The sequence below is a fragment of the Gossypium hirsutum genome, chromosome D13 (genome assembly GCF_007990345.1).
Source record: "Gossypium hirsutum isolate 1008001.06 chromosome D13, Gossypium_hirsutum_v2.1, whole genome shotgun sequence".
Classification (NCBI taxonomy): Eukaryota; Viridiplantae; Streptophyta; class Magnoliopsida; order Malvales; family Malvaceae; genus Gossypium; species Gossypium hirsutum.
The window spans coordinates 24464840-24481309 of record NC_053449.1 but is presented as its reverse complement, the minus strand read 5'-3'; the positions used below and the strand labels follow the sequence as shown (position 1 = coordinate 24481309).

Below are 16470 nucleotides of genomic sequence, written 5' to 3'. Positions count from 1 at the left end.
TGTTCTGGAAAAGGCAAAGTTTCTGATCTTTCATCGATGTCATCTCTACTTCCATTACCCATGTCAAACAAGTCTCTAGGGGTGTTACGGAGTACAACGTACCAACCCTCATCAGTTGGATCTTTCGAGTAAAAACTTGTTTGACTTGAGAAGAAAATACATACGGCTCGTCTATCAATTGTTGTCCAGTGTGAATTAATCGAGAGAAGTTCACCATTTTAAAATCAAATTAATCTTTTTTAATTCTGCGAGCAGTATTAACATCAGCCCAATCACATCGAAATAAGACAACCTTTCGTTTGCCATAGTAATCCAACTCAATAATGTCAGTAAGAAGTCCGTAATACTCCACATTTCTCTCAACAGGATTACTGTCCCTAGCACTAGCATAACTTGTAATTGAAGAATTAACAACTATTCCACAATTTTGAGCCCTCCTCAATCTTTCGCGAGATTTTGTATGAAACATGAATCCATTGATGAGGAAGGCACTATATCTTTTTACTACTCTATTCGGATCTTAGGAAAGCCATTTAACTTCGTCTTTGACATCGTTTCCACTCCAAACCTATTGAATCAAAAGTAAATAGATTAATTATAAATGTTATACAAAAACATTATTATTTGTCAATGAAAACTCTAGTTGCATACCGTTTTCCCTAACCATTCATGAAAAGATTATGCGAATAACTTATGAATCTCTCGATGTTGTAATCTTCGGGAGCGTGAACGAGATCTTAAGACTTGTTTGTACTCGCTATGTTAAAAAGTGGATTACTTGGTTAGAAGATAAACACATTAAAAAGATGAATATTTATCAAATTATAAAACTTACTTGCGTAATGGTTCAATTGAATCGTGGTGAAAAAGAACATATCGATGTGCTTGTACCTAAGATCTATCATCTAAGTGTGCAATTTCAGCTTTACCGATTGGTTCTCTATAACTTTGAAATAGATAAGTTTCGGCTAAGTTATGATTAGTGAGCCCAACATTTCTACTTGGTCTATTCAATCTTGTTTCAACATTTTCTAAATATCTAGAGTAGAAAGTCATACACTTCTCTGCCAAGTAACCTTCAGTAATTGATCCTTCTGGATAATACTTATTACGACAATAAGACTTCAATTTGCATGGGAACCTAAACGCTATATACAACATTATCAAAAGTTGTAATTAAAGCTATATTCATGAATGAATGAAAAATTTGCAAATAAATTAGCACCTCTTTATAGGATACATCCACCAATAGAAAATCGGTCCACCAAGTTTTGTTTCATGAGGGAGATGGATTAGCAAGTGCACCATAATAGTGAAGAACGAAGGTTGAAAGGTCTTCTCCAAGTTGCATAAAGTCAATGCGGCTTGGTCTTGTATTTTCTCAAGTTCTTCAACAATCAAAACTTTGTCACAAATAGCTTTCATTATATTGGATAGTTCAATTATACAAGACGTCACTTTTTTTTACATACAATATCGTAAAGCAACTAGCAGTAAATCTTGCATCAAGATGTGATAATCGTGTGATTTTAGTGAATATAGTCTTCGATCTTTAAGACTCACACATCGAGATATATTTGATGCATACGCATCTAGGACCTTTATATCCTTCAACACCGTGCAGAACACTTCTTTTTCTTTCTTCGACATTGAAAAAATAAAAGGCGGCAGCCGAGATTTTCCATTCGGAAGTAATTGGGGATGAAGATCACGCCAAATTCCCATGTCAACTAGATCAAGTTGACTCTGAAGATTGTCTTTCCATTTTCTATCGACATTCAGAATTGTCCCGATGATGTTCTCGCAAACATTCTTTTCAATATGCATGACATCAAAATTGTGTCACAAAATGTGATGCTCCCAATAAGGCAACTAAAAAAAATACTTCTTTTTTTCCACAAGTCCGCCTCATTAGGATCATCCTCCTCATCAGATTCATCATCAATCTGCCGATCAACATCGCCAACATACACCTCCTTTGGTCTTCTCTTTGTTTGCATGTTGGGTGGTTGATTCATCTTCCTATAATTGAAATTGATATCTTTTAACATGAACAAGATTTCAGAGCTAATTTTCTACTCAGGAGCTTCTTTGAACTCTTCAATACCATCAAATAGAGTCCTCTAAAATCTAATCTATGATTTTCATCTAACCACCGATGATGCCCTATATAGGAGAACTTCTTCCCATTATATAACCACTTCAAACATGTTTGCACCGCACAACAAGGACAAGCATAACGTCCTTTTATACTCCAACCAGATAAATTGGCATAAGCCAGGAAATCATTAATAGTCCACAACAAAGTTGTACGTAAATAAAAGTTCTCCTTTTTCAAGACATCATATGTTTCAGCACCCGCTCATAACTGTTTCAACTCTTCAATAAGTGGCTACATATAAATGTCAATATCATTTTCGGGACCTTTCTCTCCAGGGATAATCATAGATAAGATAAAAGAAGATTGCTTCATACAAATCCATTGAGGCAAATTGTAAGGAACAAGCACTATAGGCCAAGTACTGTACGAAGTACTCATGATTTTAAAATGATTAAATCCATCAGATACTAGCCCAAGCCTCACATTCTGAGGACCACTTGCAAAGCTTGGAAATTTACTGTCAAGTGATTTCCAAACTAAAGAATCCGCAGGATGCCTTAATAATCCATTATCGATTCTTTGATCATGATGTCACCTCATAGACTCGGTTGTCATTGAAGACATGAAAAGCCTTTGAAGCCTTGGTATTAGTGGAAAATATCGCAAAATCTTTATTGGCTTCTTTCTTAAATGTGCCTCAACTTCATCCTCATTCACATCCTCTGTATTCTTATTCATCTAACAAGATTTACCGCAAACATGATAAGACTTTTGGTTTAATCCTTCAATGGCATCAAGATGATCATTTGTACATACTAAAGTGAAGTGACATCTTCATTGTAATACCCAATTTGCCCGGCCAAATAAAAAAACAAAAAAATTATTAAAAATCCATAAGTCCATTTACACTGCCTAATTATAACAAAAATTAAACCCAATTACAATGGCCCAAATACCCCAGCCCAATTACATTGAAACCCAAAACGGAAAACAATTTTCAAAAACCCCTAGGGTTTTCAGAATATCTCAGCCGCCGTTCCAGCGCCTTTTTGGCTCTCCTCGCAACATGCGCGCCTCTACGCCACGCTCCTCCAGGTCGTACCTGCAGCAAACAGCAAGCAACCAAAAGGACAAAACAAAAAACAACAAAGGAGCAACAGATTTACAGCGAATTAAAAATTTGTAACAAGAGAGAAAAAGAGAAGGAAAAATAGGAAAATAGGGATTTATGTATTTTCTTTTTGGGCTATATAAAGCCAAATACGAAATTTGTAAGGGGTTACGGATAGAATCAATAAAAAAATCAAAATTGAAATGAGGTGATTCGTTTCTTTCTTTTCTTTTTTTCTGAAGATTTTCATTTTTCTGTTTTTGGCTTCTTGGCTTCTAGTTATTTTTTTCGAATTTCGAGCAAAAAAAAAGAAACAGGGAGTAGTCTTACCTTCATAAGCTGTGTATCGAACCCCTGTTCGCTTCGTAATGATCGGAGTTCAGATTGGGGGAGCCGGGAGTAGCGAAATAGTGCGAACGGTGTTTTGGAGAGGAAGATGTTAGGTTTTTTTTAACTTTGTTTAAAACTATAGCTGCTGGTGATTTTAGGGTTTTAAAGTTGATATTTATTGTGTAAAAAACGACGCCGTTTAAGGCCTGCTTCAGTGGCCTTAAAACGACACCGTATTGGCCATTGTCTAGCAGCCCGCGCACGACCTGACCCGCTTCATGAGGGATCCGCATTTTTTTTGTTAGTTGGGTTATTTGCAACCCTGGTCCCTCCACCTTGCAATAGTATTTCAATTTGACTTTTTTTTATATATTTTATTTCCTCTTAAATTTAACTTTTCATTTTATTTTTGTCTCATTTTAGTCCACGTCACTGCGCTGCGTTTTGGGGGATGGAATAATTTCCAATCTGGCCCCCTCGTAATTCGCAAATTGCAGTTTGACCCTCCGTTTTTTAAACTACATTTGTGGCCTGTTAATTCTGTTTTGACTGCAATTTGTCCCTTTTGCAATTTCTAATTACTCAATTATTTTCATTATTATTGTTATTATTATTAATGTTATTATAACTATTAGTATTATTATTTATATTAGTTTATATGTTTATTTACCTATGTACATATGTTATTATTTATATTATTACTTTAAGTTTTGGATTATCATCTTATATTAATAATTAGTTTCATTACGTATTTTTGTAGTATTATTTTATATTATAAATAAAATTGTATTACCACTTTGGATTTATTATACATTTGCTTCAAAATTTATTGCGTATTATTATTTAACCTTCGTTATGTATTGTTATTATAAACATACGTACATATATATTATTTAAGGTACTTTGATTTATTTTTACATAATACTTACTTTAAAATTTATTTGGACACTATTATTTTATGTAGTATTTATCTTTAACCGTATTTTTAATTTATTTCAAATTTTCATTTATATATTATTTATTTTAAATTTATTTTAATATATAATTTCCTTTCTTTCGTATTTTTTTAGTTATTTCAAACTTGTATATTGGGTTGGTGTTTGTATTAATTCGCTTGTTCCTTAGTATTATTATTATTATTAGCTTTTAAATGTTAATTGTCTTTATGCGTATGGTATTTGTTTATTGGTATTCATTTATTATTAGTGTTTATTAACATATATTGTGGTTCATGAATTATCGCCTCGCGTCGTGCATTGTTATTCCATTGTGCTTTATTCGTTCAAAAAGTTGTGTTTAATATGGTTTAAGTATCAAAACCAATTTATTCAAAAACTTTCAAGATAACGCAAAGTTCAGTATTTGGAATCTTCGAAAGAATTGAGCCCTAACGTATTGGGTTCCAATTTTCCTCGTTGAATCTAAATAATCGAAGATTTTCTTTAATCAAAACACATAAATAAAAACTCATTCTCGGGAACTCGATACGTTGTGTCCTAATGTATTGGACTTGACATCTCGTTTTCTCGAAATGAAGATTTTAAAAAAAAATGATAAGGGCTATATTCAATGCTAGGAATTTTGAGAAATTGTGCCCTAACGTATTGGGTTTCAATTTTTCATCTAACTTAAAGCAATTGAATATCCCTTTTTAACTTAACCGCAAGAGTTTTGAAAATCGAAAGACAAGCTTATTCTCGAGGACTAAAAACGTCGTGTCCTAATGTATTGGGCATAACATTTTATTACTCTGAGGCGAGAAGGTCTTTGGCATTCGCCTCGATTTATCCAAGCATCTTTTATAAAATTAACATTAATAAAAAAGGGAGGATCGTATTCAAATTCTCGACACTAAGACATTAAACAATCAATTCGGTACCAATATTGGGCGTTACGAGAGTGCTAACCCTTCCTTGTGCGTAACCGACTCCCGAACATATTTTCTCAAAATTCGTAGACCAAAAAATCGTTTTCAAGGTAATCCGATCACATCTCTTTAAGAGATCGGTGGCGAGTCTCGTTTTTGTTTTTAAGTCGACGACTAAATTTTTTGTTTTTCAAAAAATTGTTTCGCCATTCATGTTGATTAAACTATTTATGAATTTAATCCTTTTTGCTTCAAGTTCTGAATTTACAATCAAACAAACACATTGTCTTACTCAAACAAACAAACACATTGACAAATAATATGATACAAAAACACCCATAAAGCAGACATGTTATCTTCAATTAGTCCACTTTTATTCTTACCCTACTGTTAAAATTTGCTAATCCATCAATCAATAGTTGGAGAAGAGAAATAAGCAAAGTCATTTTCAAAACATATACAGATTGTTGAATAAGTGTTGTCAGATTGTTACTGACCCGAAGATGGCACTAATCAAATAAAATATAGTTTTACTCATTTAACAATAAAAAAAAATAACAATCAAACAAAATGAAAAAATAAACTTACAAGGCAGGCGAAGCAGTAGAGTGCTACCGACGGAGATGCAGCAAAGGGCTGGCGACAGCGATGCAAAGGACTGTTGATTTGGGGAAAAAAAGTTGAGGAAAAAATAAAGGGAATTGGGAAAATTGTTAGGGATTTCAAGGTAAGGGAGAAATGATTTGGGGAAAATAAAATGGGGAAAAAATAGGGATTTCGGGTGAAATTTAGGGATTTCGGGGGGTCTGATCTAGGGGAAATGAAGTGGGAAAAAGGGAAAGGGTTCTGGGGAAATTACTTAGGGATTTTGGGGAGGGGGAACCGATTTTGGGAAAAAGACTAAGGCATTTCGGGGCTAAAAATACATATTAGCGGCGTTTGTACTAAAAACGCCACTATTGCTTAACTTTTTGTGGTGTTTCGAACAAAAACACCACTATTGCTTACCTTTTGTGGTGTTTTTCTCATAAACGCTACTAATACTTGACTTTTTTATAATTTTTATATTAAATTATTGTATCTTTCATATCAATTTTAAATAAATAATTTTTGAAAATTTAAGTAATATTTAAAAGAATTAGATAAAATTATAATTTTTTATGTAAGAAAACGAAAACAAAAAATTTCAAAATATGAAAAAGGGAAAAAGCTTTAAAAAAATTTTCTCTTTTGTAATTATATATTCTTTCAATATTTTAGGAAATTTAAATAACTTTTTCAATTTACTAATTAATTTTGTTTCTCTAGAGATGCATGTGTTAGCAATTTTTTAAATTTTAATATATATAAAATTTATCTATTATCTCTTAAATAATTTAAACTATAATGATAATTTTAATATATTAAAATTAATATTATCTCTTTTAAAATTATATAAGAAATTATTTAATATATAAATTAAAAAACAATCAGTCATATACTCAAAAAACTTCAAAATTATTTTAAATAATAGTATTTAAATTTTTTTATTTTTAACATATATTTTTCTATGTTTTTACTTTCAAAATTTTTCTATGTATCATTAATTTTTTTTTTGAAGATTTTAAATATTAAATTAAAAATAAATTGTATTTTAATTAATATAAAGAAACTAGTTAAATAATAAATAGAAGAGGATGAAAGAGTGCATGCATGGGCGAGAATGCAGGGAGCAAAATGGTGTCGTTTTGTTTAAAATAAAATGATTATTTTCGGCCTTTTTGTCAAAAATAGCGCTAATGTTTGACTTTTTGCGCCGCTACTACTAGACCTTTTGCAGCGTTTTCCGATTAGCGCAGCTAATGTATAACTTTTGCGGCGTTTTTGGTCCAAAAGCCGCTAAAAGCTTAATTTCCTATAGTGATCGAAGGAGGGTACTTTAATGGCATAACTCATGATTATGAAGTTTGATGATTTAGGGGTAGGGTTGGATCTTGATGTTAAGATTTGGGCTTAATTAAAAATTTTAAAATATTTGGAGGATTTAATGAGAATGTTCAAAAAAATTTGTAAGTCTAATTAAAATTTTCAAATTTTTAAAAGCTTAATGAGTGAACAAAATATTAAAAGGATGTAGTTAAAATTTTTAAAAAGTTTAATGAGAAATTCCAAATTTAGGAGGTTAACTAAAATTTTTAAAGTTTTAAGGGTCTAAAAAAAATTTTTAATTTATTTAGGGGGCCTTAGCCCACATTACCTATTGTGGGGAATGTAAGAACATATTATCTAGATGACTAATATTGCAACAAAGTTAAAAATTTGAGGATGGGATGCATAACTGTTTTTTAGTGCAATTCATTTTAATTTTGGATTATTTCAAATTAATTATAACACTATTTAAGATAAGTGAGATGATAATGAAATAGTTAGTAAGCTTGTTGAGGATGAAACCAAAATTAAAGAGTCAAAGGGAGTAATTTTAATATTAACATTGTCGATTAAAGAGCTCTCGAATTACTTAAGACGAAAATCAACAAATTTAAATGTCACTTTTCTAAGAAAGAATGACACTATCACAAAGATTGTTAAAAACGCAAAGCTTTGTTCAAAAAAAATTATATGTTTGTATATTTCAAATCAAATTTAATTGAAATTCCTAAAAACATTTGATGGTTACTACTTTTATTTGCAATATGATTCCGAATTATGACTTATTACTTAAAACTTATTTAAGATGGTAGGAGACGTATGGGGTAATTGTAGGCAATGGTAGAGAGGAAGATGGGATGAATCTGAGTCTTTGTTTTCTCATTACAACATGAAAATATGTATTCTTAGTTAGAGTTAAACTGCAAATAACTTTCATATATTCCTTCTTTTCTTTTCTTCTCCACTTATTTCCTTGAATATATTATTTGTAGATTATAAACATGTTACCTGCCCAATCCCATTTTCATTATTACATTTAATATTTATCAAAGCAATTTTATTTAAATACTAAAAAATTTCAAATTTCAAAATAAAAATAAAATATTTCAATTTTTAGAAATTATTTTTGAAAAGCTTTTTTTTTTTAAACAAACTGACCATGGTAGATGTTCATTTAGTTACTTGATCAACATAATGAATTTAAAGTTGAGTAGTTGGAAGAAGTGAAAGTGGACTTATTCCCCATGTATTTTAACCAAGTATGAATCTTGGAATCGACATTGTTGGAAGGGCTTTGCCTGAATACCATCCCCACCCAAATAGGACTATACTCATATCATAAGACAAATGAGGACACATGTGGTTTATACAAAACAAAATTTTAATTTTTATAAATTAATCCTCCCTCTACCTTTCATCGTTAAGGGTTGTGCAATAAAAAGGAAAAGATTCCAATTTCGTATAAAATAATTTTCTACATTTTTTAATTATATTATTCTAGAAGTATTAAAATAATTCTAGAATAATATAATTTGAGATTTATTCTAAAAATATTAAAATTATTGTTTATATAACAACCATCTTCTTGTTGTCATTAACTAAAGTAGTATGTTAACCGTGTGCAATATAAAGAAATACTCTTTTATTTTATTTGTTAATATTTGATCACGTCAATTGAGTCTTAACTTAGTTCGCATCAGTATTGTTGTCAATATAGGAGGACATGAAATTAAATGTCCTATTTAAAGGTTGGAAGGGTTATAAATATCTCAACGCATTGTATAAAAAAAAGTGTAAACATTCCTTAACCAACAATGACAGAATTAATTGTTTTCGTTAATGCATGATAAGTGTCAATTTATTATTAGTTTATGTTTAAAAAATAAATGATAAAAAATTTATATAATATTCAAAAATTATTTTAATATTTCTCACAATTTCAGTATAATTTTCAAAGAATTAAAAACTAAAACTAAAAAAACTTTAAATATTTTTTAAAAATTCAAAAAATTAATAAATTTTCCGAAGTTTAGAAAAAAAACCAAAAATTCAACATAATATTCAAAAATAGAAAAAAAATTGTACAATCCCCAAAAAATATTCTAAATCTAAAAAATAAAATAATTGTAAAAAGTGCAAAAAGAAAAATCAACAAAAAAAATTTATTTTTTACACTGTTTCGTAAAATGATATTTTATTTATTTATCTTCCATGCCCATCAATATTCCAAGGTGGCTAGATGGTATCACTTTTAAATGTTAATCATTTTAATTTAAAAAATCACCAATTTATTTCTTTTATTGCTTTTTTTATTTTTTTCAAAATTTTTGAATCTTTTAAATTTTTATTATTTATGATTTCTTAGAATTTTTTAATACTATATCATTTTTATTTTTTAAATTCTATTGAGTTTTATAAATACTTTTTATACATTTTTTAAATTTCGTTTCTGAATTTTTTTAATATATTTTTTTTATTTTTAATTTTTTTAATATTTTGTTAATATTTATTTTTTTAACTTTTTTAAAATATTTTAAGTATTTTTATTTTTTAAAGAATATTTTTTTTGAAATTTTAGAAATATTTATTGAACCTTTTTTGGATTTTTAGATTTTTTTAAAAATATGATATAATTTTCAATATTCAATTCAACCCCTCATATTTGAATTTCTATAATGTATTAACACCATGATTAACTATTCTCATTTATCCACTTTTGATAAATTGCTTTTCTTAGAAGGACTAATTTGTTTATTTTTAAAATTGATAGGAGCTAAAAGGTGTTTACACCTAAAAAAAACTCGTGATGTTCTATCTTCTTGGGTTATGAAATAAAAACTTAAATTGGCCCTAAAACCCTTCATATCTATATGAAAGGATATTTCCTTATTTTCCTTCCCTTCTCTCTTCCCAAATCTCTCAAGAACCAGAAGAGAGACCCCCAAATATTCGGCTGCAGCAATGCCCCACCTACTCCTCCACTATCACACTCCAATCACAACCGTCCATCTCAGATCATGTTCTTTCCCCTCCCCTAAACCAACGGCCCATATTCACCTACGCTCCAACCCAACACCAGGCGCGACCGTAAAGTGCATGGCCAATCCTAGGAGAGTTAAAATGGTATCGAAACAGATAAGGAGAGAGCTTTCGGACATGCTCTTAACTGACAAAGTGTTGCAATACGCTATATTGCCTGAAGCCGCCTTAGGAGCCGACCGCTACCTCTCTTCCCTTACTACCATAAGTGATGTTGAAGTTTCAGCTGATTTACAGGTACCCTTTGGCATACATGTGAATTAGAAATGTTAATTTGTAGGGTTCTGAATTTGAAAAAGGGGGAAATGTCAAGAATGTAATAATATAGGATTGGCTTTAGCGGCTGATGTTTCTTTGAAAATTTTCTAAATGCGTGTAGGCCTTGATTGAAAGGAAATGTAATCACAACTTATTAGGGTTGTTAGAGATCATTGTCCTTTTTGGGGACAAAAGCAGGGAGCCTAGGATATAGAGTTCATGAGTGCAAGGATGTACCACTTGAACTAGCCAATCCCAACACATCAAATTAGTATAAAACATTGCCACCTAATAATTCATGTGTTTCTTTTTATTGGTCCATGGTAGTAGGTTGTTAAAGTGTATGTATCTGTTTTTGGTGATGAGAGAGGGAAGGAGATTGCGCTTGCCGGATTGAAGTCAAAAGCTAAATATGTTAGAAGTGAGCTGGGGAAGCGTATGAAGTTGCGGCTTACGCCAGAGATACGTTTTATCGAAGATGAATCTCTGGAGAGGGGAAGCAGGGTAAGTGCTTGCAACCTTTTGTTTGTTGCTGTAAAAATGTTGGTTCAGCACATTTCTCTCCTCAGCTGATCGGATTTGATAACCTGTTTCAGGTAATTGCCATATTAGATAAAATAAAGGCGGAGAAAAAGACTTTGGCAGATGAAGATTATGAAGAAGAAGCTGAATCATCTGTTTCGGCTCAAGATGACACGGACTGGGAGAGTGATGACCCCGATGAAGATATTATTTACGTAAAGTAGTCTCCTTGCTTTCTCTCAGCATTTCTTCAGGGCTGAATGAAGTAGTTGTAGTAACATTTTTACAGGTTTGTTTCTCCTTGTGAATTTAGTTATGCTTTGTTCAATGGTGTTGGAGGTTGATCTCTTTCCTTGAACCCAGGCTCTCTTACTTGATTCTTAGTTTACTAGTCTAAGGGTATATAGCATAAAACCTTATGACTGGAAGGTGAATGTACAATTCAAGTCATTTTCGGTAAAATATGGTTGGTTCATGATAGGATTTTGAAAACCTCATCCTTGTTATGCTGAAAGTTGGAAACTTAAAGTGCTTAGACTTGAGAATGGTGTCCCTGAGACATGGACATTGGCAGTGATTAACGGTGGGGTACATGATAAGATGATTACAGTCATCTCAGAATATCCACATATTTTGAGATTGCACAAAATACTTTACATTCAACAGCATCTCTAAGGCATGTTTGCCATTTTGCATAACTGCTTAGCTATTGGTTTATGAATGATTACTTGTTTGAAGCATTTATGAATGTATTGCAGTGTAGAATTTCCAAACAAGTCTTCTCATTCGGTGTAGAATTTCCAAACAAGTCTTCTCATTCAGTGTCTCCATGCTACCTGAATCTCTATCCAAAATTTGGCCTTGTTGGTTTCACTTTTTCTTTCTTGTGCAATATACATCATATAATGATCAATTTATAAACGCTGAATGGTAGTCTAGATTGAGAATTCTGGATGCTAATTGCTGAGAGTACTTGAAACTGACAATTTTCATGAAGTTGCTATGTAAATATGTTTCTGCTCAACGATTATTTCTTTCCATGCCTTTTTGATGGGCTAGGATTTATAGTAAAGACGAAACACTTCCTGCCTTAACATGAGATGTTGATACCAGGAATTGCAAGCCAACCAATGTTGGAAGCCTATATGAATTTTGAAACTAGACAATCTTTTAAAAGGTTTAAGAATGATGAGAAATACTGATTTACGCCAATGTTCTAACAGGAACTAGAAACTAGATTAAAAGAGTTGCAACAACTCACAACAAACCAAACTAGATTAAAAGGTTAAAAGAGTTCTAACCTCGGACTTTTCATCCTTGACACATTCCTGTCTAACACCTTAATACAGAGATTTATTTAAGTATCCATGTTTGACACTCGTGTATGACACATGAACCGGAGATATGACCGCTAAATACATGACAAAGCTTAGAATAGTCTAACCCTGCCATATGATATACAGGTTGATATACACCATTCATACCCAGTCAGAGTAACACAACTTGTATCACATCCATAAAGGAATTGGGTACCTCACCTAGCAAGAGATGCTTTATATACAAATCCAGACTAGAAAAGAATTGAACAAAATCTGGATCATTCAAGATAATTAATGAAATTATAATGCAGGAATGCTTTGATTGCTATGCCACTTTTGTTGGTAATAAACGCAGGATCAAGTAAGAACTACTGGTGCAGGAAGACAATGCTTGGGAGCCAAAAAGTGAGAATTATTACATTGAACAGGGAAGCATATAATCATCCAACATCTTAACTAAAGACACTAAACATCAGTAGTGCCATTGCCAACCGAAAAACTAATACTTGAAATGCCAAGTTCGTAATACTAAAAAAATTTGGGGACAAGAATGTCATTGTCCGTAGAAGCTTTAAGCCGAAATGAAAATCTGGTACAATACCATTGATATGCTTTATTCCTACACCAAACTCAATTCACTCATGCAAACCAACTATGAACAAAAACCACCCCTGCTTCAGTGGTGAGCCTTTGCTTCAGCTTTCCTTTGAGACCTTGCCTTGGCCTGAGAGTAAAAAGCAAAGCAATAAGTAAAAGCATGCCTCTGAAACAAAGGCAGAATATTACTCTCAAAATATCTCAGAAATAAAAACAGGAAACCACCATTCATGTAACACATTTTGGATCAGTAAGATCAAACCAATTCCCTATCAAATATCAAAATGTTGCCTAAAGTGAAATGTCCAAACTCGATAAAGCATCTTATGTATCTAAGGGAAGGAATTAGAATGTAGACCAAATTCTCAAAAACAAATGTTTTAGAAGCAATAGATGTTAGGATTTTAACACACCATTATGTACATTCCTAATATCGCAATTTCAAAATACTCTATCCGTGATGTTTCAAAACAAGATTAAGAGCAGGAAACGGATTCACAAATTGTTCCCAAAACAACAATTTCCATCAAACAATTGTTCCCAGCAGAGTTTATCTACTAAAAATTGTTCCTGATATCTCGAGTAAAGCAATACATGAGACTGCCATTATAATAGTAGCCTTAAAACATCAAACAAACAAAAATGACAAGAATGCCTCTTGTAAGCAGCTACAATGACCAACACCCTTTTTCCCATACGAGAAAAAAAGAACAGGTCAAAATTAACAATTCCATCAAAAGTAAAAATTTAAAATCAAACCAAGAGAAAACAAAATTGAATTTAAAAAAAAAAGGAAATAAATCTAAACTAAAAGCAGTAAATTAAAAGACCTTGAGATACTTGAGCTTAATGCTACCATAAACGAGTCCAAAAGAGAAAGCAGATGCACGAGCCACCTATTACATAGATAATAACGAATCAATTAAAAAATATATGATCTTTCTGGAAAAGAAGAAAACTGGGATCTGTTATCTACAAATGCAATTAATATTTTTGCTGCATTCGATCTAAGCAAATAAACAAAGAAAAGAAAAGAAAATACGAGAGCGAGAGTGCTGGTGCCGGAGTATGGTCCAGGAGGAGACGCCATCGATTTGCTTTGTTTGGGGAATTGGGCGACGGAGTTTCAGATCAGATGAAACAATCTGCGGTTGCCCTAGATACTTTATTGGACTCTTGAGATTTGGGTTCTAATTTAAGCGAGCGTGGGAATTTAACTGCAACGACAACGTTTCAGGTTGTTCTTCTCGGCCGAACTTTTTTTTTTATTTTTTATTGGCTTAATGCTCAATTTGGCCCAAACTATACATATTTTCTCATTTTGGTACCTAAATTTTTTTCATTTCAATTTAGTACTTAAATTATCATTTCATTACCCGGTTCAGTCCATTTTTTGGAACAAAATTAAATCATGCCAATTAGAATGCGCAACGTGAGGATTATTTTAAAAACATTAAATTTAAATTAAAAGTAGAAAAACATTGACCAAGTGTTGACCGACCATTCCGTTAAATTTTAAATATTTTTAAAAAATATCAATTTTTAAAAAGAATAGCAATTTTTAAATTTTTTAAATATCTATATGTTTTGATTTTTTTTTAATTTTTTCAATTTTTAATGTTAACTTTTTCAATTTCTATATTTTCGTTGAACCTTTTCTATTTTTGAAATTTTGATTTATTGTTTTGAATTTTTAGAAATTCCAATTTTTGAAAAGAAATTAAAATTTATTACAAAATTTCTAAAATATATAAATTTTATTTTTATTTGAATTTTTTTAAAATATTTTTATAAAATTTTCAATTTTTATATATTATTTTGACTTTTTAAATTTTGCATTTATATATTTTAGAATTTTATAGATTTTTTATTTTTTTATTTTTAAAAAATTTTGAATTATTTATATATATTATATATATATTTTACTTTTTAATCAATATAACGCAAATAATATTAAAAAACAAAAAGAAGTCAGACATTGCACATTCTAATAGCGTCACATGGTAGTCTTGATTTTTTTTAAACCCCATGGGCTAATTTGGGTAATGGGTGATAGTTGAAGTACCAAACTGAGATGAAAAATAATTTAAGTACCAAAGTGGAAAAACTAGTACAATTTGGGGGTCAAATTAAGCATTAAGTCTTTTTTATTTAACAAAATTATTCTTTTAAAAGGTTTTATTTAAAAAAATTATTTTTACTATTATTATTGAGAATTTATTATTAAACCATAAATAGAGAACTACTTATTTTTTAATTTTTTTATTATGTGAAAATTTAGGATTCAATATATCTTAATTTGACATAATTTAACTTGTTTACTTTTAAAAATGTTATTGGTATATCCAAACTAATAATATTGTTAATGGTGTGAATTTTTAAAATAATCTAATGCATTCAATTGACACATAAATTATTATTAATTGTGTTATACTCCCTCGCCAATCGAAGACACGTGGCAGCACGAAAGGCCACCTCAATAACATACTTTACCAGATTAGACGGGAGGTAGCTATTCAAGGAAGCTAACCACTTGCTCCCTAGAATGTAGCCACCACTCATTCTTCCAAGCACTTGGCCTTCTATTAAAAACGTGATCCTTCTAGTCATCAAACCCCACATGGACTCAACTACTCTGTACTTCAAATTAGAAGGAATGATAAGAATATGTCCCATCACAGACATTCTTATCCCATCAAGGAAATTCGCCCCACGCATCCATAATAATGGTTTGATGATGGGTTCGCCATATTAATGCTACCTAACACAAGACATTGCCTATAAATAGCCCACAAAATGATGAAGAAATTATCGACTCTTCAACATATTAGCCTACAGCCCTACACTTTGCCACTTCACTCCCAGCTTTCTCCTTCACCACTCTCATTCTCTCTACTCTCCGGCCCTCCGCCCAGATAGAGTGAACTAACCTCCATCAACATCACCACTTCCTCTTCCGTGATTCCTCCTTGTTGATTCCATACATCAACAAATTAAATGTGATTGATTGAATTTCACGATGATAATGATTACGTTATCAAATAACAATAAAAGAAATTCACATTCTCACTGTATTGATGCCATTTTAATGATAGCAATTATATAACTAAAAAAACTTATGTCTTTTAAAAAAAAACATTAATATTTTTTATTTTAAAAAATAATGTGTTGATTGTTTATTTAGTCACCTATATTTTATCTACTAGATATTTAATTAAATTACATTGTATTTATTATAATTTATTTGTATTGGTTTTAACTAAATTACATTGTATTTATTGTTAGTATGTTTAATGTTAGAAACAAAATAGCCCAACAAATATAAATTTTTAGAGTAATTAGATAAATTGCATGAAATATTTATTTTCCTTGTAAATTTTATTAGTAATCATATCGAAAACTTTTTGTTTAACATGTT

The 16470-nt window shown here is 30.9% G+C and overlaps 2 protein-coding genes across 3 annotated transcripts; one reads left to right on the top strand and one right to left on the bottom strand.

The window, feature by feature from the left end:
- Window positions 1–10148: 10148 nt before the first annotated feature.
- Window positions 10149–12145, top strand: LOC107920539 (probable ribosome-binding factor A, chloroplastic). 2 transcript variants are annotated; one of them, XR_005922873.1, is made up of 4 exons: window positions 10149–10593; window positions 10945–11118; window positions 11211–11425; window positions 11895–12145. XR_005922873.1 is itself a non-coding variant. In XM_041108920.1 (3 exons), the coding sequence occupies exons 1-3, from the start codon at window positions 10279–10281 to the stop codon at window positions 11358–11360; spliced, it is 639 nt and encodes a 212-aa protein (XP_040964854.1). In that variant the 5' UTR covers window positions 10169–10278; the 3' UTR covers window positions 11361–11628. The 2 variants fall into 2 exon arrangements, 1 of the variants encoding a protein (XP_040964854.1); XM_041108920.1 differs by lacking the exon at window positions 11895–12145 and having other exon boundaries at window positions 10169–10593; window positions 11211–11628.
- A 701-nt stretch (window positions 12146–12846) lies between these two features.
- Window positions 12847–14371, bottom strand: LOC107920540 (uncharacterized). The gene is made up of 3 exons (XM_016850292.2): window positions 14095–14371; window positions 13883–13948; window positions 12847–13179 (listed from the first exon to the last, which is right to left on the bottom strand). Exons 1-3 carry the CDS (start codon window positions 14140–14142, stop codon window positions 13132–13134), a joined length of 162 nt encoding a protein of 53 aa, XP_016705781.1. The 5' UTR covers window positions 14143–14371; the 3' UTR covers window positions 12847–13131.
- Between the last annotated feature and the right edge of the window lie 2099 nt (window positions 14372–16470).